The 22,234-nt window shown below is 40.8% G+C and overlaps 2 protein-coding genes across 2 annotated transcripts in view; both read right to left on the bottom strand.

The window, feature by feature from the left end:
- The window catches only part of IPPK (inositol-pentakisphosphate 2-kinase), a 64,357-nt gene that overhangs the window by 40,361 nt on the left and 1,762 nt on the right, over positions 1 to 22,234 (bottom strand). The window contains exon 2 of the mRNA XM_080625416.1: positions 22,036 to 22,086. The gene's annotated coding sequence lies outside the window, so the exon portion shown is untranslated. The remainder of the gene's footprint in view (positions 1 to 22,035; positions 22,087 to 22,234) is intronic.
- Positions 15,917 to 17,659, bottom strand: LOC308225126 (protein BTG1-like). Its single transcript, XM_080625640.1, has 2 exons — positions 17,158 to 17,659; positions 15,917 to 16,973 (listed from the first exon to the last, which is right to left on the bottom strand). The coding sequence occupies exons 1-2, from the start codon at positions 17,273 to 17,275 to the stop codon at positions 16,624 to 16,626; spliced, it is 468 nt and encodes a 155-aa protein (XP_080481766.1). The 5' UTR covers positions 17,276 to 17,659; the 3' UTR covers positions 15,917 to 16,623.

Here is a 22,234-nt window from a genome sequence, read left to right as displayed (position 1 = left end):
AGCAGGTCGAAGGAGGTGATCCTGCCCCTCTACTCTGCTCTCGTGAGACCTCACTTGGAGCATTGTGTGCAGTTCTGGTGTCCTCAACATGAAAAGGACATGTGTCCTGGGTTCAGCAGTAGCAGGGGGGTTGGAACTGGATGATCTTAAGGTCCTTTCCAACCCTAACTATTCTATGATTCTATGACATAAAAGATCCCATCCTGGGGCCTGAAAGTGTCTGCCTTGAAAAATTAGGATTAAAAAAAAAAAAAAAAAAAATCACAAAATCAAGGCAGTGAGTCCAAGAATATTGAATGGACATTATAATGTACCAAAAAAAATGTTTTTAAACTACTGCACCATTTTCAGTTTTCAAAAGATGCAATTATGTTTAAATAAGACTGACAGTTTTATATTTTCTTATACCCAGACCATAAAAAATGGAGTATACTTATATAACTCACACCTCATTAAAATTATAAAGCTTTGCTTATTTTCTGTTATCAGGATGATTCCACTGCTCCATGCTGTAGTTTTTTCTTGAGTCCTTGCTTTCTCTGTGTAATTTCAAACACATATTGGAAGTGCAGGAAATCTCATGCTTCAACAGTCATTTCAGCACCTTAGTCTGAGAAACACTGACCCAGCAAAGGGAAGAAAAGATTAGAGTAGGATCAGAGTTGGTCATTTGATGGCTTTTTTGAAAGCATGTGCTACTTCAAACCACGATAGAGTATTTTCGAAACTAAGTAAGTCAGTGGCTTCAGGAATAGGAATGGAAGTAGCAAAAAGGGTGAGTTAAGGTCAATGAAGATAAAGCCACATATATGTTGCTGACAGACAAGAGCTTCCACAAACTTACCCAGCCATCAATAACCACAGATGTGAATAAACAAACATTATAACTACTAAGAGGTTTAATTGCGACATACAGTTTGAAGGAGGAAATTAAGTCAGAAACACAGCATAGACAACTTCTCTGTACAGTATATATAACATCAAGGAATTGCCAAGACAGACAATATTTTCTTACATACAGACAAGATAATTAATACAGACAAGATAATAAATAAATAAATGTTTTCCATGCACAGGAGTCTGAACATTTATTGAGAGGAAATAAAAAAACACAGCCAATTTTGGGGGGTGGGGTGGACAGACACAGCAAGCAACGACACCCCAAAAAATGCCCAAACAAAAAGCAGTGTTGTGGTTAATTTTAGTACTAGTAAGAGAAAACATATGGAAAAGAAGATTTAGTTAGAAACTGTAGGAGGTCTTTAAAGCAGAATGCTATGGTGAAATTCTAGTAGCTTTGACAGGGTATTAAAGCAGAATGGAACAAGACCAACGCCATCTAAGCACCTTGAAGTCTGTTCTTACAGCCTGTAATCCTGTAGGCAAGGAAGTAAAGATGAAGGGATAAAGAGCTTTGAGGTTTTGCATTGTAGTAAGTGACATATGAGCAACTAGAAACCAAAATGCTCTTTATGTAAAGAGGCAAAGGCAAGCTACCAAAGCAGACTCAATAGCCTGATCAGAAATCACAGAGAACCAGGATTCTTGCTACTTTCAGGACAGGATAACACTTCCAATTGCAGATACTTTGCTATTTATGTTACCCTGTTAGCTCAAGATCAAATGCCCTCTTGCAAGATATGACTTCCCTGGGAAAACACCTCATTGTCTCACATCACAAATATACCCTAACCTTGCTTTCAGTCCTTGGACCTGTTAATGGTTAGAGGAGAGTGCATCTTAAACTTCCTTTTGACACAAGCCCTGTTAAGACCATCTTTAAACAGGGAAGAGAACACATTAAACTGGCTCTCAGCTAAATTGCCATCATTTGGCAATGAACTTCTGTGGAAAAACCTTGAAACCTTCTCCATTAAAACTTTTAATTTACCAAGTATACTTTTCTTTGACTGTACTACTGATAATTCTGGAGTGATCTCTTTATTCAAATGGCAGCATAGAAAGTGAATGCTTCCCACTGACCAGCTTCCTTAAGGAGCTCACTTTACTGGAATCATCATGACTGAAATCAATAAATAGAACCTGTATTTTCAAGCAACATTTTCTCAAATTTTAAACCTCAGCTTCTCTGTCATCTCCAATGCATAAACATGGATATAATGCAGTTTCACAAGCAGAGAAGCATATATAAATACTGTGATATCTTAAGAGTGAAGAGTGATCTTGTTCTTTTCAAATCTGGATGCATATTTCTGTGCCCTCTCTTCAAATTACCCTTACCACATTTGCACCCATGCACACGTTAGAGCAGATTATTCATCAAATAATCAGGTCAGGTTTTCTTAGGTGGGATTTCCTCTCCCCCCTTTTCAAAGTGTTTCTAGGTGGATTAGCAAACCAGCATGACACATTACACAGCCACGCAAGTCTCCAGCTATCATTAAAGAAGGAATGGGAACACAACCAAAACCAGTGGTAAGTGCAGGATTAGTCGTTTTGTTGCTAGCTCATTCTCAGACCAGATTAAGCTGATTATAAAACTGTACTTCTAGCAGCACTGCAGAACCTTCGAGCAGGGTGGAAGTGTGGGGATCCTTTCAAGGGAAGAAAGGACACAGAACCAACCGATATGTCTGGTTCTGCTCCAAAAAAGTGGTGGAGAGCACATCACCAAAGAAAAGTTTTGGGAGAGAGAACTATACCATTCATTGAGCTATCCATGGGCTGTCACTTACAGGTTTTGGTTTGGTCGGTTAGGTTTTTGCTTGGTTTTGGTTTTCTGGGGTTTTTTGGTTTTGTTGTTGTTAAAACATTAGTGACAAAAGATACACCTGTAGCTAGTATAGCCAGTACTAGAAACGTAACTACGTTGCATTAGAACAATCCTGTCACTCAACTCAAAGTTAGCTGGCAGACCAAAAATAAATTAAATTACAGTATTTGTCCCCCAGCTAGAAGGAAATATCTAGAAAGAGGAAATAATCTGACAAAAGCAGGAAAGTAACAGACACAAACATTTGTGGTGTTTTCTGGTTTTGAGGGTTTTCTCTTTTTTTTTTTTTTTTGTCTTTTTGCAGTGGGTTGGGGTTTTTTTCTTTGTTAGGGGTTTCAGGGGTTTTTTGGGGGGAATTGTGGTTTTTTGTTTTTGTTGGTTTTGTTGGGGTTTTGGGGGGGGATGAGGGGTAGTGTTTGTTTCTTGGGGAATTTAGGGGGATTGGTTTTGTTTTAATGATTCAGTTCATGAGGTTCCCAGAGCAGTGTTTACAAAGCAAGTCTATCACTGTCTATCAGTATCAGAGAGAGAGCAAAAGAGACAGAAGGAGACTGGTAAATCTCAAAACTACTCATTACAAGGCAGGCATATTTTTCTGCATACAACATGGGCTTGTTTTCCATTTTCTCAGCCCCACAAAAAGGAAGTTAAATGCTGTTCACATAATGTTTGATCTACTTTACTTCTGGACGTGCCTGAAAAGCAGCTCTGATGATAAAAACTCTGAACTGCTCTTCTTTAAGATCCCAGCTGATTAATATTAATAGTTTACCACAAAGATTTCCGGGAGTTTGTAGTATTGCAGACTAGAATAAGGGGAAACAGCCTCATCTGCTGTTTTGAAGAAATACTATCATGTGTCTATGCATAGTTAAAAAACAAACAAAAAAAACCAAACAACCCAAAAAACCTGCCAAAACACAACTCAGTTACATATATTCTTAAAATGTCCCCTCCTTTTTACCTGCTATTACAGATAAACTGTACTTGCTCTGTGCAGCCATGGGTCTGACAGATAAGCCTAAGGAGACACAGCTGTGAGAAGCTGCATTTGGACCTCTACAGCTGGTTGAGGAGCTGCACATCAGCTCAGGTCCTTGCCCCTGCCCAGATGTGCTGCAACAGTCAGGGAGCAAGCAAAAGTGTCTGCCCTGCAAGGGACAGCTAGCCAGGAGCTGGGGTGACAGAAAGGCACCATATTAATGGGTTCAATCCTACGGTACCTGAGCATGAGGAACAGAGCAGGTTTGGTGACAGTGACCAGGGATGGCCTAAGCCAGCTGTAGTGATGAGGTCCATGGTCACCATGCAAGGTATGAGGCCAGGCACAAGTGTACCTACAGCTGACTCGATCATGTCTCTTTCCTCCTGCAGACTGTCCCCCTTCAACCTTTCCAAACAAGTGGTCATTACCTTTTATTGCTGTTGTGTCTTACACACAGGTTTCCTTACTTGCCAAGGCCAGGGGATCCTATGCCTAAGTATTTTCCATATGCCTGTGTAGCCTGTTAGCTCCATGTTCCCTCAGGATACTGGTCTAAAGTTCATATAATTTGATTTTACCACAGTTAAAGTTCTGACAACTCTATCATTATTCCATTATCTTGATTACAGAAAACATTTTAAAGACCATGGGTCACTTGGGTTACTTAAATTATCTCAGTTTCATAATTCCATACTTCTTTTAGAGAAGACTGATCTTGTTCATTTTCAAAGGGCTGATCAGTTCAAATTCCCATTCACACGAGAAGGCTCTGCATTCACTTAACACATCCAAAAGTCAGGCCACTATTTCAATGTCTGTACTCAGATGGGAGACCTTAAAGACTCAGGAAGACGTTAAAATGCAATGGAAATAAAAGGAAAAACTTAAAATAGGAATGGGCATACAGATGGCAGTTATAAAGAAGCACTTTAAAAGTGGAAGAAAGGAAAAAAGCAGCAAATAAACCAAAAAACATGCAGAGTATTACCAGCCATAAGCCTGAACTGTTATTTTTGCATGCAAATTGTTTCAGAGATTAGTCCCAGAATGTAATTTATTATGATGTGAAAAAATCATACCATGACTAATTCCTTACAAAGGGCACAACACTATTAAACACAGTTGTTCAAAGAAGCTTTACAGGAGACTAGATCCACATTGATTCAGAGGGGAAAGAAAGCCATTTCAGGAATCACCTACATTACCCACCAAAATCTGACTCACCTGAAGTTGCTCACAGCAATTATTCAAGAAAGGAACACAGCCTAAACGGTACTTACCCAGACTCTGTACAGTTGTACAAGCTATATGTGTATTAACCTCCTTGGACAACTCAGAAGGCCTGACAGGTATACAAATAATTTATTAGAAGATCCTTCTATAAGAATCAGTCTTTGATCATTCAAAGTAAAACAACAAACATATGGACCTTATCCACTCAGCTTTTAGCCTTCCCCCAATATATTCCTTCCAGTTCGTGAACATTTCCCAAGGGTCCTTCAGAGTTTTGAGAAGAATCTGAATGTCCTGATCACATTTATTTCCCATCACCTCTATCTCACGCCCACCTCCCCTCATCTGCCTCCAAGCATCACTGTACCACACCAGGCTCTTTCTGGAGGGGGTACATCACAAGATCAACAATACCATGTTTCAATTGAATGCCAAGTAATCCTGCTTATGCATTATCACTTCACAGAAACAGGAGATGGTCAAACACAATGACAGAGCAAATGGCTAACTGAAAAACAAAACAAACCAACGCTAAGCTACAAAACCAAACCCAACTAAAACCATTGCATACAGATTGATCGATCAGGAATTTTCTCTATTTTAGATGTGATGCTTTATTTCATAACCAGAGATGCTGTACTTAATGAGATAGATTTTTCCTTTCTGCTGAGTATTCTTGCTGTATCATTCTAGAAGGACAGTATTGTGTAGCTTTGTTAATTTTTGATATCAGTGTAATTAGATGAGTTTTACAAGATGTGGAGGATACTCACAAGATCTTCAAAAGACAGGCATGACCATGTACATACTAGAAGCAAAATGAAATTACAAACTTCCACAAGCATCATACTGTTCTTTTAGACCATGATGCACAATATAAAGTTAATTGTCCTTTCTTCCTATCAAATTCAGGCCTGCTCCTTTGTATTACTGCCAACTGAAAATACCCATTTGATTTCATATATTTTAACTCAAGAAAATTAATAATTCAACTCTTTGGTTCTAACATATTTACCTTTACCAAATAATCACATTTACCAAAAGTAGCCATTCTTCTGCCACCAATTTCCTAAAGCAATCATTCCAAACATGATGTACAAAGTAAGTGCTGCAAGTAAATTAAAACACATAGACAGAAAGCCTTTTATATGAATGGGGAGTTTATATAACAGAAAGAACATCAGCCTACCGCTTTGATTTTTACATGGAGATGTTCACAAAGGCACCAAGCAGGCTACGTACAAATATTAAAAATAGTCCCTCTTCCAAAAAGTATAATTAAAGACCCAAATAGCTTCAAGGATGAAAGTAGAATAAAAAAATTTCCCAAGATCATTAATCATTATAAGTAAGCTCAGCTTTGTCTTCTTTTAAGACGGCAACCAACATTAGATTTTCCAATTTTTCAGTTCCTCCATTTTTGTGCAGCACAGTGAAATGTTTGTCAGAACACAGGATTACAGCCTGCAGGTGGCAACCCTTCACATGTTCTATATAACAAATGCTACCTTCTTTAGGTGATAGGCCTCCCATTCCTCTGGAACAGGGAAAACACTCAACAGTTACTAAAAGATGTCAGCAGGACAAAGTAAGAGCCATCACTGATGTGACTCACACAGTAAAAAAGAATCCTGGAAACCCCAGAGAACAGTTTGATAATAACTGCATGAATTCAGACATGAAAACAGCAGTAACAAATTTGGGGCAGGAATAGAGAGAAAGAGAAGAGAAACTCAACTTCAAACAAAAAGATAATCAAATGGCAATTAAAGTCTTGAGCATATACTTGTGGGAAGAAGGTTAAAACTTGGATGCTAAGCATGAAACAGGAGACAACTGTATTATAAATAAGAAAGACTTACTGGGAAGGAGACCAAAGGATATATTTTAGGGATACTAATTCACTGGCAGTTTTAAGTAGGAATAAAACTAACTGTAGATATAGGCATAATGCTTAGATGCTGTTGCTGAAAATGGAACTCCAGCTTTAATTTGTTCAGTTAGGTGTCTGAAGCAGTGGAAATAATATATTGCTGTGATGAACTGCATGTTAAGTAATTAGCTCACAGGCAGTGAATCACAACAGGAGATACATTACTAGAAGAACCCAGCACTGCTACCCAAAAAAATCCAATCTTCAGAACTACTGAAGTAATTACTAAAGGAAACAACTGCTGTAAAACATGCAAATAATCTAAAACATATTAGCAGAACGTATAGGAAAAAAAAAAAAAAAAAGTATATGGCTTTTAGGACCCTGCCTGAAATGCTGAATGTGTTACAGGTAACTTTTGCCAAAAGCATAATTGTTTGCCCCTCACACTTTCTTAGCTAAGTTCATTCCAGATCTCAATATTCTCAACTATGGATCCTTGTGAAGAGGTACTGGAACAGAAAGCCTATTCAGCAGCAACAGTATTTCAAATGACCTGAAGTTGGGCTTGCAAAGAACAGAATATAAAACATAGATTGTAGTGTTACACTTACCAATCTGGTACAAAACCAAAAGAGCTATAATGAGGCTGGAAATAAATGCCTCTTAAAAGCTCTGGATTAATTTTCCTTTTTTAATTCAGTGCTAGTTACTATTCCAGTTCTTGTGTTCATTGTCAAGTGTCCTGGGTTCAGCAGTAGCAGTCATTTTTCCCCTTCTTAGTAGCTGGTGCAGTGCTGTGGTTTTGACTTTCAGCCTAAGAACAGTGCTGATAATACTGATGTTTTTAGTTGTTGCTCAGTAATGTTTAGTCTGACCAAGGATTTTCTGAGTCTCATGCTCTGCCAGGGAGGAGGGAAAGCCAGGAGGAAGCAGGGACAGGACACCTGACCCAAACTAGCCAAAGGGGTATTCCACACCACAGCACGTCATGCCCAGTATAGAAAAACTGGGGGCAGTTACCCAGAAGGGCTAGATCGCTGCTCTGGTTGGGCTGGGTATCAGTCGGCGGGTGGTGAGCGGTTGTATTCTCTTCCCTTGTTATTTCCCTTATCATTATTATTATTGGTGGTAGCAGTAGTGGTTTTGTGTTATACCTTAGTTACTGGAACCATCCTTGTTTTCAACTGCTTCATCAAACTAAACCACAAGGACATGGTGTCTGCCAGTAAACAAGTATTAATCTCTTCATTTCACAACAGAAGTTTAGCAAATTTAATGAGAAAACAGTATTTGAACAACAGAGTTGTAACACTGAAGGGAAAAGGGCAACAAGAAATTGTATGTGCTTTTTTTCTGACTTCTAGTCTCTTAATCAGAGATAGATACAGAGCCCACCCTGGATCACAGCTAAAAAGAAGCCCTTTAACTTCAGCAAACTTTTGCACACAGACTTATTTAATTTTTCATTCCATGGAGTGTTCAACATCTGGTGCTTTGGAAAGCATTTAGAAAAAGAATCAGGGTAAAAGGCTTATGAAAAAAAGACAAATACCTATTTATTTTAGGAAGTATGCACAGCTTTCCCTGAATATACCATCAAGACATGTGGCACACACACAGTTGTGACATTCAAACATTATTTTTGGGTGAAGTGACTCAAAGACAGAACAGGTAAGTTTTCACCTACAATTAAATCTTCATTTGATACTTCAGAAACTAAAAGGTGCTCCATGAAACCAATAGACAGGACTTGGTTAAACAGTGCAAGTGCTTGAAATGTTCATCTAGGCCTAAGGCAAAAGGCTTTTTGTGTTAAACATGGCAGTAATTCTACTGACTTCTACAGAAGCAATACCTTTTTCTTACTTAAGATGCGTAGCATTGAGTCATTTAAAAAAAAAAAAATCCCTAAAGCGTGTCAGATATTAGCTAAACATTATTTAGTGAAAAGACTAATGATAAAATCAAGTGTTCCACAAATACTGCAGTGCATGATTTTGAATTAATTTTGCTCAGCAAAACCACTATTTATAAAACATCTAATTCCAGATTACACATTCAGCACTACTACAAAATTCAAGTACATATTTAATTACTTTTGACTGATGTCTTAGCATGACTACTTCAACCACTTAAAAAAGCTCACAATCCACATCAAAATATTCACTGCCTTCAGTTTCAGTATCAGCCCATCACACTGTGAAGCAAAGAAAGAACAAGACGACCCTCTTCCAACACATTTGTACATCTTCCCTCCCCAGAGGAAAAATCCTTTGACAAAACCCTTGTATCAACCTTTAACATACAGACAAGCGAGACATGGATTGGATGACCTCTGGTATATCCAGGGGAAAAAAAAATAAAAAAAATCTACACACAAAAAAAAAGAATAAAAACCACAGCATACTTCCCAGAAGAAAATATTTGTATGAGTACTAAATAAAATATTCTCATCACACACAAGAATTCTGTTTTCATTCATGCTTCTGCAACCTTAGAAATACATTCTTCCTAACAACACAAATGACACATGATAAATCCAAATCCACAGAATGAGAAAAGGCAAGTCTAAGGGGTCAGCTTTTGTTTTAATCCATTCCAAGAATATATCAAAAGAGTAAACCACTATATGTAGCTCAAACTCACAGTGCAAAGTGACTCTCCCAAGCACATGAAAAAACTTTAATGTAATTCCATTTCAATTAAAATACAGCAGCCCCCCTCAAGAAGTTACCCAAATTACAAGCTAAAATGCAGCAGTTTACTTCTCAATGAAAATTTTATATAGCTTTATAATGGGAAGCAAAGTATCACTTGTTATTAGTTAGATAAATTCAGTCCTCAGCAAGAAAACAATTATGATAGATGGGCCTATTACAGCATAAAAATTATCAGGAGTGATTCTGGCACCACAAAAAAAAAAAAAAAAAAAACAAACAACTTGTGGTGACAGTATAAAGTATCAGCCTTCCCACTCAAGAAGCAGAATGCCCCCATTAACCCAATAATGCACATTGCCATGGCCGAGTATCACAGTATGTTAGAGATTGGAAGGGACCTCAAAAGATCATCTAGTCCAATCCCCCTGCCAGAGCAGGAACACCTAGATTAGGTTACACAGGAATGTGTCCAGGCGGGTTTTGAATGTCTCCAGAGAAGGAGACTCCACAACCTCCCTGGGCAGCCTGTTCCAGTGTTCTGTCACCCTCACTGAGAAGAAGTTTCTTCTCAAGTTTAAGTGGAACCTCTTGTGTTCCAGTTTGTACCCATTACCCCTTGTCCTATCATTGTTTGCCACTGAGAAGAGCCTGGCTCCATCCTCATGACACTCCCCCTTTATATATTTATATACACTAATAAGGTCACCCCTCAGCCTCCTCTTCTCCAAACTATAGAGACCCAGCTCCCTCAGCCTTTCCTCATAAGGGAGATGCTCCACTCCCTTAATCATCTCAGTTGCCCTGCACTGGACTCTCTCCAGCAGGTCCCTGTCCTTCTTGAACTGAGGGGCCCAGAACTGGACACAATATTCCAGATGCGGTCTCACCAGGGCAGAGTAGAGGGGAAGGAGGACCTCTCTCGACCTACTGACCACCCCCCTTCTAATACACCCCAGGATGCCATTGGCCTTCTTGGCCACAAGGGCACAGTGTTGGCTCATGGTCATCCTGCCGTCCACTAGGACCCCCAGGTCCCTCTCCCCTACACTGCTCTCTAACAGGTCGTTCCCCAACCTATATTGGAACCTGGGGTTGTTCCTGCCCAGATGCAGGACTCTACACTTTCCCTTGTTATATTTCATCAAGTTTCTCCCTGCCCAACTCTCCAGCCTGTCCAGGTCTCGCTGGATGGCAGCACAGCCTTCTGGCGTGTCAGCCACTCCCCCCAGCTTAGTGTCATCAGCAAATTTGCTGATCGTACACTCAATTCCCTCATCTAAATCATTGATGAATATATTAAATAATACTGGTCCCAATACTGACCCTTGAGGCACTCCACTAGATACAGGCCTCCAACTAGACTCTGCCCCATAGACTACAACTCTCTGGCTTCTCTCCTTCAGCCAGTTCACAGTCCATCTCACTACCTGATCATCCAGACCACACTTCCTCAGTTTAGCTATGAGGATGCTGTGGGAGACTGTGTCAAATGCTTTGCTGAAGTCAAGATAGACCACATCCACTGCTCTGCCATCATCCATCCACCGCGTTATTTCCTCATAAAAGGCTATGAGGTTGGTCAAGCATGACTTCCCCTTGGTAAAGCCATGTTGACTGCACCTCATAACCCTCTTATCCTTAACATGCCTTAAGATGGCATCAAGGATAAGGTGTTCCATCACTTTCCCAGGGATGGAGGTGAGGCTGACCTGTCTATAGTTACCCGGGTCCTCCTTCTTGCCCTTTTTGAAGACTGGAGTGACATTTGCTTTCCTCCAGTCCTCAGGCACCTCTCCCGTTTCCCAAGACTTGGTAAAGATGATGGAGAGTGGTCCAGCAATGACTTCCGCCAGTTCCCTCAGCACCCGCGGGTGCATCCCATCTGGACCCATGGATTTATGGATGTCCAGATTGCTCAACTGGTCTCTAACCCATTCCTCATCGACTAAGGCAAACTGCTCCAGTGACCTGACTTCATCTGAGGTCTCAGGAGTACAGGGCTCTTCAGGACTGCCTCCGGCAGAGGAGACAGAGACGAAGGCGGCATTCAATAACTCTGCCATCTCTGTATCTTCTGTCACCAGGGCACCCACCCCATTCACCAGTGGGCCTACCTTGCCTCTGGTGTTAGTTTTATCAGCCATGTATTTGAAAAAGCTCTTTCTGCTGTCCTTGACCCCTCTCGCCAGATTTAATTCTAAGGAGGCCTTAGCCATCCTAGCTGCCTTCCTACATCCTCTAGCAGCAGCCTTATATTCCTCCCGAGTGGCCAGCCCCTCCTTCCATGACCTGTAAACTCTCCTCTTCCACTTGAGCATACCCAGCAGTTCCTTATTTAGCCACGCAGGTCTCTTGGCCCTCTTCCTTGACTTCCCACGTGTCGGGATGCTCTGCTCCTGAGCTCGGAATAAGCAATTCTTGACTGCCAACCAACTATCTTGGGCCCCTTTACCTTCAAGCAGCCTCGCCCATGGGATTTCCCCTAGCAATTGCTTGAAAAGGCCAAAGTTTGCCCTGCCGAAGTCCAGGGTTGCAATTCTACTTGCTATTGTACTGGTCCTACCACACAAGATCCTGAATTCCACCATCTCGTGGTCGCTGCAAAGACTTGGATCAGCCTGAAGGCATTGCACAAAGCCAAACTCATGACTGCAGGCAACAACACAACTCAAGGCAGAAATCAAGATGAGGTCAAAGTTCTGAGTCACACTCCTGATCTCTCTCCCTTACTGGTATGGGGGGGGAAGGGGGAAGGCAAAACAGGAAAAAGCCACGAGACATGGATTATTGTTCTGAATGGAACTAAAAATGTAAAAGGAAAATTCATGATTAAAATAGCTAAGAAAAATAGCTATGCAAAGGTTTCTGAGATACATCAGCACATAAAGAAATACTAGCACTGGAAAGATGAAGACAAAGTTGCTGAAGAGAGGCAAACAACTGTAAGTTCAATAATATTGAACTTACCTAATATTGAACTGTAAGTTCAAAATATTGCTTATCTGCATTTGATATTGTAGATAGCTTTGTGCTGTAAGAGTATAATGAAATACTTCCAATATACTTATGACTAAAACAGATAATAAAGACAACTGTTAGGATTTCATAAGGAAAAACATGACCACAAGGTCTATGAAACAGCGTAAGAGAACTTCCTTCAGATATCAGTAGGACCCTGATGTCTGTTTCTGATGCATGTAGAAATAACTAGAAAGTTTCTCTAGAGTAGATGTGCAGATATAAAAAAAGTAACAACTAAGAATTGCAGGAGAGTTAGAACACTTTTAATCATGGATCAAATGTAAAAAAGAGGTTAATTAATGAAGTATTAATTCACTTCACAGTAAGAAGTTTAATTATAAGGAGAGCAATATCATTAACTGTTTTATAGAAAAGCTCTCTATTAAACCACCCTGGGGTTTGTCCTTTGTGAGAGTAACTGCAGTAACAAACTATTGCAGCTTTTATAAGGCTCTTCACCCAAACCAGATGACATTCTAGACAAAATAAAGATAACAGTGAAGAATGTCTTGTGTGAATTACAGGTGAATTAAGTGAAAGACCTCATATTTAGCAGTTACGTCTGTACTAGTTCTGAAGTAATTTCACATTGTTCTCAGTGAGGTGACAGTCACAGTACTGTCAGTGCTGGTGGAACAGATCATGGTGGGAATTGAGTGATCTAGATCTGTTGATCCACTGCACTCATTTCTTGAGAGCGTATTTTCATCCATATGTTATAAATGGAATAACTGTTTGCAGAAAGCATGTATGTAAGTCCCAGGTAAAAGAAAATGATTTATGCTCAAACTGAAAAAGCTTCATCTTTTCAATCCCTTAAGCAAAGAGGTTTCAGTTGATTGCAGCATCAAATGCACACAAGAGGCCATACTGAAAGGCCTTTCATCCTCAGGATAAAGAAATAAAAAGACACTAATGTTTAGAAATTAAACTTGAATGGAATAAATCTGAATTTACCCAATACTGAAGGTAATAGAACCTGAAACAAATACAGACAATACCCTCATCTCTTGAAGTTTTCAGATCAAAACTATATACCTCTGTACTCTTAGGTACAAATCATGAGTTGGGGGGTGTTATATATATGAATTGCAGTTTCTATAGCCTGACCACTAACAGGAACTTTGGTCTCATTTTAACAGTTCAGAAAGACAAATGTCACTTTGCAACAGGGCAACATTTTTGAGGACAAATGCATATTTTTCCTCTACAGATGTTTCTTCCTTCGGCTTTACTTATCCAATAGTTAACCCATCCTCATACAAACGCACATGAAAACAATATACCGTTCCTCCAGATATTTTTACTGCTTCAAGGAAGCTAGCATGCAATAATTCTTCCTTTAGAATTCAAACCGTTCTGTTCTGCATTACAACTGAGCACATGCAGTCACTTGTGTGACAAGTCCATCACTTAAAATATGTTAAAATTTTGGCTTGCTTGTTGCTATGGCAGAATGCAGAACTGATCACCTTTCAGGGCAAAGAAAGTTAATTTTTCTTATCTCCTCCAAATTAACAGTACCAAGAGCTCTATTCCCTCAGAACAGCTTTTGTGCTGTCAGTAGGTCTTGGCCCTTTTTTTAAGCAATGGAATATAGTCCTAGATGTCGCAGATATTACACTACATTCACTTGCAGCTCAAGTATTTTATTTGCTTCAACAGGTTCTTCAAGCTCCCCAGTCTCCTCCACCTGCCTGTAACTGCACCTCTACACCTGTACCTTGAATATATGAAATTGAACTTGCATTATATAAACAAAAACATCCCATTCAATGATAAATAGCAACTTGCAGAGAGCATAGGATACTTGAGACATGGTATTATATAACATGTATAATACCCCATTGATTGTGGCAGGATGAGAAGCAACAGAATTCACCACAGCTGGATTAAACCAGGCTTTTCTCTGCTCATACACTAAGACACACCAGGCAGGACAAGAACATCTGAAAAACCTGCTGAACCCTACCTCATGCCAAGCCACACAAACTACTTGGAAATCAAACTCTGTGTCCCAAGCCATCTTTAATCCCACTTTGACTGCAAAATCCACTGTTAAGCTAAAAGCTCCATACTACATCTTTTCATGTATGCAGTTAATATAACATGGAGCAAGGCCAGTTATCAAATGAAATTTTATCAAAGAGGGCATCTCACCCTTAGCAGATTTAATGTTTTGTTTAATTACTGACAAATCTGTCAAATAGGTCCCTTAGGTGTCCTAAAGAAATAAATATTTAATGCAGGTAATTTTATTAGAAGAAAAAAAGCATTACTTTGTCCCCAAGAGAGGAATAAGCCATTATTGTGAAAACTGACTTTCAATCATGTATAATAAAAAGACAAGACCTTTATTACCCATGTGTTAAAGTAACCCAGAAACTTATTTATTGGAGCAATAGACTAGAAACACTACACATTTTATTCAGGTTAAACAAATACCACTAGACAACCCTGCCTCCACGATATTAAGGGAAACAGCAAGAAAAAGATGTGGCTTACTCCTAACACACACAAAAATATATATTAAAAACACCAAAACAAAACCAAAACTCTTTTTGAATGGAGTTCTCCACTTTCCAGTTTGCCCAGACTTGCCCCTTCCTTTGCTGTATGTTATACCATGTCACTGACATAGTACAAGTTTGGGATTTTTTTGCTGACATACAAATATTACACAAAGCTGTTTTTCATCAAGTATTCAACCGTGCTCAAACACCAGGCTACCAAAAAACCAGCAGTGCTAGACATTATGCAGCCTTCTACAGTTTGATTACAAACCAGTACTTCTTACAGTAGGAATCACAATATCCACATATTGAATCCTTCACTGGAGTATCAGTACTAAGAGTCTCCATATAAATAAGCAACACAGTTTCAGTATTACATCAAATTCACTGTAGTTGATCCCTCTACTTACTGAAACTTGTACCCACTGGTATTTGAGACACTGGCGAAGTGAGAAAGAACTCAACACCAGAAATGGCAGCTTTTTACCTCCTAGAAGAGTCAAGGTAGCTACATAACTGCATCTTCCTAGTTAGTTTTAAGCTGCAGTTTTAAAAGCAAATTCAATTTCCCAGTGAACTCAAGCATGTTTTGCAATAGATCAAGTGTTAGAAGTGTATTTTTGCTTCCATTCAGTTTGATAAAGCACACACTGAAAAACAACCCATACAGCTCTACACAGACTATTCAGCTCAACTCAGGACGCAGAGCCACCAGCTTTACCAAAACCAAGCTTTTTGTGGGGATCCAAAATAAAGATGAATATTCAGAGCTACCCCTTCCTAATTGTAACAATTAAAAATACCTAGAGTAAGCTTTGAGAGCAATGTAAAAAGCCAGGGGGACAACACAATAAACATCAACAAGCCAAAAGCAGTTTGGGCAAGTCTTTATTGTTCTACTCCAATAACTAGAAATAGTGAGACAAACTAATTCCCCAATTCTTTTTGTCAAAATGTCAGGACATGATAGAATCCAGCCCTCAAATAAATGCATGCTTTGGAAAAGGAAAAAAAAAAACTCTTATTTTGTGACTTTTGCCTTGCAGCCAAACTTGAATGACCCAGAGAGAAGTCTGCAGACAAATCACTGACAAGATTTATACGCAGCTTGTTAGATGTGCCTCCCACCCCTCTTTTGTGTTATTGCTCAAATAATTCAGGAACATTTTAGCAAGTGCTAATCTTGACTAAAATCCATCATAAAGAATGCTACAATATTGCTCTTTATTACAAATAGCCAAAACTTGTTTGAAAATATAAATGTGTAAAATAATCGACTGTACAGTGCATTTACAGTACAGAGTCCAGAAAGTAACATGCAGTGAAAAGAACTGTTTTATACATTAGCCCTTGGCCACAAAGAACTTGGCAGTACTACAGCCTTAATGACTATAGGGTGAAAGAACTGAGGAAAAAAAAACCCCCCAAAAAAAAAAACCAACCAAACAAACCCCCCCCCAAAAAAAAAAACAACAAAAAACCAACCCACCAAAACAAAAAGAACCCACAGAAAACAACAAAAAAATAACCCAAGCTCAGTTTCATCTAAGTTTAACATGAGATTGGGAAACATACATCCTTTGTACAAGGAACAGTCATTTTTAACTAGATACTGTCATCATGTAATTCTTAGAAGGGCTGGATCTGCCAATTCTCCACTCCTCCTTACAGCTGTTCCTATTCTCCAGCGGTTTGGTCGCCTTCCCACCAGGCTGGGGACTTTCATAAAGGACACAAATAGACCCATCCTCACCAATGCGACAGGACACCTCGAAAGGGTCGACCCAAAGAGTCAGTTCGCTGGGTAAAAGCTGGAAGAGTTTCTCGTGGCTCAGTCCAATCATACCCGCTGCCTTTCCTATCAAGGGGTCCATCTTATGGTTGATCCTAATGCATCGGTACCCGGAGCCCTTGGAGGGCACCAGGGGGAACCAATGGTGTTTATAGTGCTCTGCGGGAGGGAACAAAGAGCAGCTTTACGGCGGCCCCAGAAGCCCCCCCGCCCTTCAGCCCCGCGGAGCCTGCGCTCCGCCGGACCCCGCCCCCGCCGGGCAGAGAAGGGAGCACCGGACCAGCCGCCCCGGGAGAGCCCCTTCACCCACCAACCCCCGGCGGGGGGCCGTGGTCCCACTCACCGCGCAGCGCCTCCTGCAGGCACTCCCGGAAGCACCGCAGCTGCTCCTCGCCAATACCGCCCGCTGCCCGCAGGAGGCGGGTGATGAACGCCGCCGCCGTGGAGATCTCGGTCCTCATGGCCACCCCGGCTGGCGCGCACAACCCTGCCGCCGCCCCGGCCAGCTGCCAGCGCCGCCGCTACTGCCCCGGGCCCACCCCCGAGCCTCCAGCCAATGGCGGAGCCGAGCAACAGCCGCATCACACGGCGGAGCCCCGACCCCCCGGGCACGCCGCCACTCCATTGGCGGAGGCGGGGCGCCCTCGGCCACCGCGCTCGGCCATTGGTCTGCTGCACTGGCCGGACAGTGTTTGTTTTGCTGGCGGAGGAGCCGGGCCGGCTTCGCGTCGCGCTCGGTAGCGCCGCTTTGACAACGGAGCCGCGCTGGGGCCGTGTTTTGCCACGCCGCCAGGCTGCACCGCGCCAGCGGCCGGCGCCGCTTCGCCTCCTGGGAATTCAGCACACTTGAAAAAGTCTGCGAGAGTTAAGCTAACAATTCTGCTTTGTGAACGGCACAAAGTTGTTGAGTGTATGACGGTGAAGGGATACATCTTTGGCTTGTATTTCGAGTACTATACTGCATGTTTTAAGTGCGATACCGGTCGGGAAAGATTTGGGGATTTCGGTATAAACACAAATCTAATGCTTATCTGTGCATAAGAGCAGCTGTGCATACACTGCCTTAAGTGCCAGGCTTCTCCACCTGCAGGTCACACCACAGCACCCACTGTTAGACCCTTGTTTGGGTCCCTTTGGACCAGCTTTTTTATGGGGCATAAAAATTTGAGCCATGGAAATACGTGGTTGAACAGTTCGTGTCAGATTATCCTGTGGAGTACATGGCTTGTTTGAGACAGAGAACTTCAGTGACAACTCAGCATCACTGCTGAGGGCTCTAAGTTTGAGGAACAACTACAATTCATCTCATTACAATGGAAAAGTTTTGTCTTGAGGCCAGTTATCCTGGCAAGTCTCTTTACCCAAGAGCTCCAAAACAGTAGTTCTGGGAACACCCCACCAGACTCACTTCCTCCACACAACTGCCAAGCAGCAGCTGAGTTCCACAACACACCCAGGGTTATGGATGGATTCAGCTGTGACCCTGCCCCCTTCAGTGCAGGGACAATATTCTTAAGCTATTTTAAAGCTTTTAAACAGCTCATGGTATAGCCAGGATCCCCCAAGTTCACATAAAGCTTTCCCTGTAGTCCAAGCACTAGACACAAACTTCCCCCCCCCCCATCTTAAAGTCCTGTTCACAAGCAGTTCCTCCAAATCGGTGCTTTCAAGAGCAGTGCCTAAGGTCAGGCCAGTGCTGCCAGGGCTGTCTGCAGCTGTAACTAATCACAGTTTTCAGAGAGCACTCTTCTCTCAGAAGCTTGTGCAATGCCACAACCTTTCCCCCACCCCTTGGCTTAAATACATCCACTCCCTTCACTGGCTTTGTGTCTTAACCCCCGCTTTGGAAAAAGGGTGTTGATTTCTTTACACTGTTGGTTAAGTCTTAAGACTTTGTACTCTCCTTTGTTAAAAAGCAAACTAACCCCTCCTTTATTCTTCTCCAAGGCCTGCCACATGCCACAGGACCTTTCTTCAGAAAAGATCTCACCTCTAAGGAAACTAACATCTTGTTTTCCCAACTGCACACCTGAATCCTTTTCCCCTTTCTTGTCTGCCAGCTGTAAGAACCTGACATCACCTCGAGTTCATCAGCTGCAAAAGCCATACCCAGGTAGTTAAGAGGAGAAAAGCCTTGTCTGCAAACCTTTAAAAGTTAGATCCAGTTTTACCAGTTTTCCATAATAATACATTCATCAATAGAAGAAGTGTGACGAAGACAACTCAAACTAATGTTTTGTTACTAGCAACCAGTATAACATGGGCTGTGAATTTACAGATGCTTTTCCCAAACCTCTGTCCTTTTAATCTAAGGGTTAGAAATCATCAAGGCTGTAATTACAGAAGAGCTCATCACAGAGCCAAACCTCATCTCACACAGGAAGGGCTCCCAGGGGAATGCCTGGTTACCTGCAACAGCAACACAGACCAGTTTGTTCATTAAGCTACTAGCAAATTACTGTTCAATCCCAACAGTTTATTTTTGCTAGATTCTGCCATTCAATATGTTGAAACAGTCAAAGAAAAGTGTCATTACATTTACAGTTACAACTTTTTCAGACTCTGCTTGTAGCAAACCTACTTCAAGAACACCAGTTCCCATCCAATTCGGACAAGGTTTTTTTTGTATTAACAATATGACAGCATTAGCACTCACATAGCGCCTCCTCACTTGTAACTCATTAAGACATTCAAGATTTCTTACCCTTTGTTTTCCCCAATAACAAGCAACAGGACCAAAGAAGGGCAAAGCCATTTATCCAAAACTCAGGTGCTATCACTTAGTTTAATGCTCCCACTTCACCACCTGGCTAGAGTATAATTCTGTATGCCATTTGGTAGCCTAACCAAAGATATTTTTGTCAAAGAAGTTAAAATATCATCTTATTTCACCTTCAGGAAAAGACTTCTATGCTGTACTTCTTACTCACAGCTGTTACCACTAGACTGCCTCCTCTCCTAACCATGTCTCAGGCCTAGATCAAGATGCTTTAATAAAATAAATGTAAATTCTAATAAGAGTAAGTTCTCACTGGAGTTGCATTTCAGTACCTCAAACTTTAGAAATTAAGTTAAAAAAAAAAAAAAAAAAAAAGCTAAACCATTTTATCTCTGCTGATCCCTGGATATCGCAGTCATCCAATTACTTCACTCTTTTTCCAGTGTTTTGAGAATCAGAACAGAAACCCCAGCTCTCCAGTTTTGACGACATCACTAGAAAAGCTGTCCACCAGGCACATGTGGACTGTGTCACCCTATGTTTGAGTAGACATAGTCACCAGTTTCTAGTTCTATGACAGCAATAACAAGATCTAGCCTATATTATTTGTGCCTTGGCCTGGATACTTGATCTAGTCACACACAACAAAGGTTTATCACTGCTTCAAGACAAGATCTATGTCTATTCTGCACCATCTGTCAGGTACTTATCCCAAATGCTTACTCATACCCTTTCCCTTTGGGAAACACAGAATTCCCTTACCATATCTACACCACATGACATCAAAGCTTCTAATGCACTATCACAAATGCAGTAAGACAGCTACTCATTTCCAGATCCAGTAAATAAATGGACAGAGAAACAACGCTTGCACTGAAGTTACAAAATTCTTGTAAGTATCCAGAATAGACATAAGATTATGGTTAACAGCACTAAGAATGGTAAAAATCCAGACGTACGTTATTAAGCATAATGCTTAATTATGCTAAAGAGCTTCCCCCTTCCAGGCTGCATGAGCTTATAAGGAATATATGCACAAATTCCCAATTATATACAGTCTGATTTTACTCCAAGTCAGTCAAACAAGGTTCTGCCAAAGCAAGGGTAGATATTAAGGGAACTGGTTTTAACTCACTTGTGAGAAACTTCAGTAGAGACCAGAGTAGAAAAGCTTTCTAAGCAAACAAATGAAAGCTAGTTAAAAATACTACAAGAGTAAAGAGCTAATGTTATATCACTGCTAACACAGACTAATGCTCACTAGATATAGCTCCTGCACCTGGATCCACTAGTCCAGAGTGGAATATTCGATTGAAGGAAGAAGGCAAGAAGGTCTGGCAGTAAAAATAAAAAGGTGCTGCAGTTACCAGGTACCATTAAAGTCAGACTTTGATTTCTTGTATTCTCACATTTAAGGCTCAAGGCAAGCAAGCCACAGAAAGACGAGAAGAAATCAACAGATACATAACTATTTAATTGCCCTGACAGAAAATGGTTCCATAGGCAATAGTATTTAAAACAAACTCTGGGAAGGGTTTATCAAGAAACTAGTTATTTGCAAATTCTTAAGCTAACCACTTATATAAATAGCCTGGTTTAGAGAGTATTGGAATTGTAATTAAGCAACAATGTGGAAACACTGTTCCAGAAAGATTTAGCAGTAGCCATTGACATATGTTATTTCTCATTAGAAATGGATTTTAATTATTCATATACGGGGGGGGGGGGGTTAGGGAGGTATGAGGAAACAAACAAAAAAGCAACAAAAAAACAACAAAAAAAACCACAGAAAAAAATACACACAAAAAGCCAAACAAAAAAACCCCACAAGTTTCTAGGGGGTTTGTTTGGTTGCTTTCCTCCATTTGCTGGAAGATTTCCATGGCTTGGAGTTGCAAAGCCTCATCCCACAGATAGCAGAAGCAGGTAAGTTAGCACTGCAGCTGGGAATTGTTAGGATTAATAACCTTGTTTAGTACTAGGAACTAAAGTAGTTAAAGCCATAGGCTGCAAGAGCTGACCAAGAGTAAAATTTTTTTGTAAAACTAATGCTGCAAATACAAAACCAGCAGATGTAAGCAAGGAAGAAAAGAACCAAGGAAACAACTCCCCAGGAATGACGCTATTTCAGAAGGCAGCCAGCCCAATGACCAAGAAAGCCAATAAGAAATCAAGAACCCTCTGACCAGAATGGAGAATGGGTGGTACATTCCAGGAAACCTGCCTGTAGGGGTGTAACTGGGGTACACAACCTGCAGCAGTGATCCCCCTTTGGAGACACCTAGCTCAAGCTCCTCTGCACATCCAATAAACAAACTGCTCCTATACTCAGCAGGTTGACAAACTTATCTTTGAGGACGAACCTCCAGCCAAGCCCTGTTGAGGTGCCACCCACATAATTCATACTACAGACTAGACGGCAGCTACATAATGCCTGCAACAACTACCACACATACAACCTTCTTTCACAAAGAATATTTTAAGTCATCAACTCAGACTTACTTTGTTGTTGTTACTCTGTTCATCTGCAAGTCATTTCTTTAGCAGGAACCCCTGGAGTAGAGGAAAACAGAGTCAGTATCTTAGCTTACCTTATTAATTTTTCTAATAACTATCTTAAAAATGAAGTGTATGGAAGCATTCTATCATTCAATTTTTCTTCAGCTAGAGGAAAAGAATAAGGGGAAGCTGAAGCTATATC

This window comes from Psittacula echo (assembly GCF_963264785.1).
Source record: "Psittacula echo genome assembly, chromosome: 9".
NCBI classification, from domain to species: domain Eukaryota; kingdom Metazoa; phylum Chordata; class Aves; order Psittaciformes; family Psittacidae; genus Psittacula; species Psittacula echo.
Note: the sequence above shows the minus strand (reverse complement) of the source record. Positions and strands in the feature narration are given on the sequence as shown.

What these genes read in the sequence shown, in the direction of transcription:
- LOC308225126 (XM_080625640.1), bottom strand. Translation starts at nt 17,275, where the DNA reads ATGAGGACCGAGATCTCCACGGCGGCGGCGTTCATCACCCGCCTCCTG. An exon ending in CCTGCAGGAGGCGCTGCGCG is followed by an intron (nt 16,974 to 17,157) that starts GTGAGTGGGACC and finishes TCCCTCCCGCAG; the next exon opens with AGCACTATAAACACCATTGG.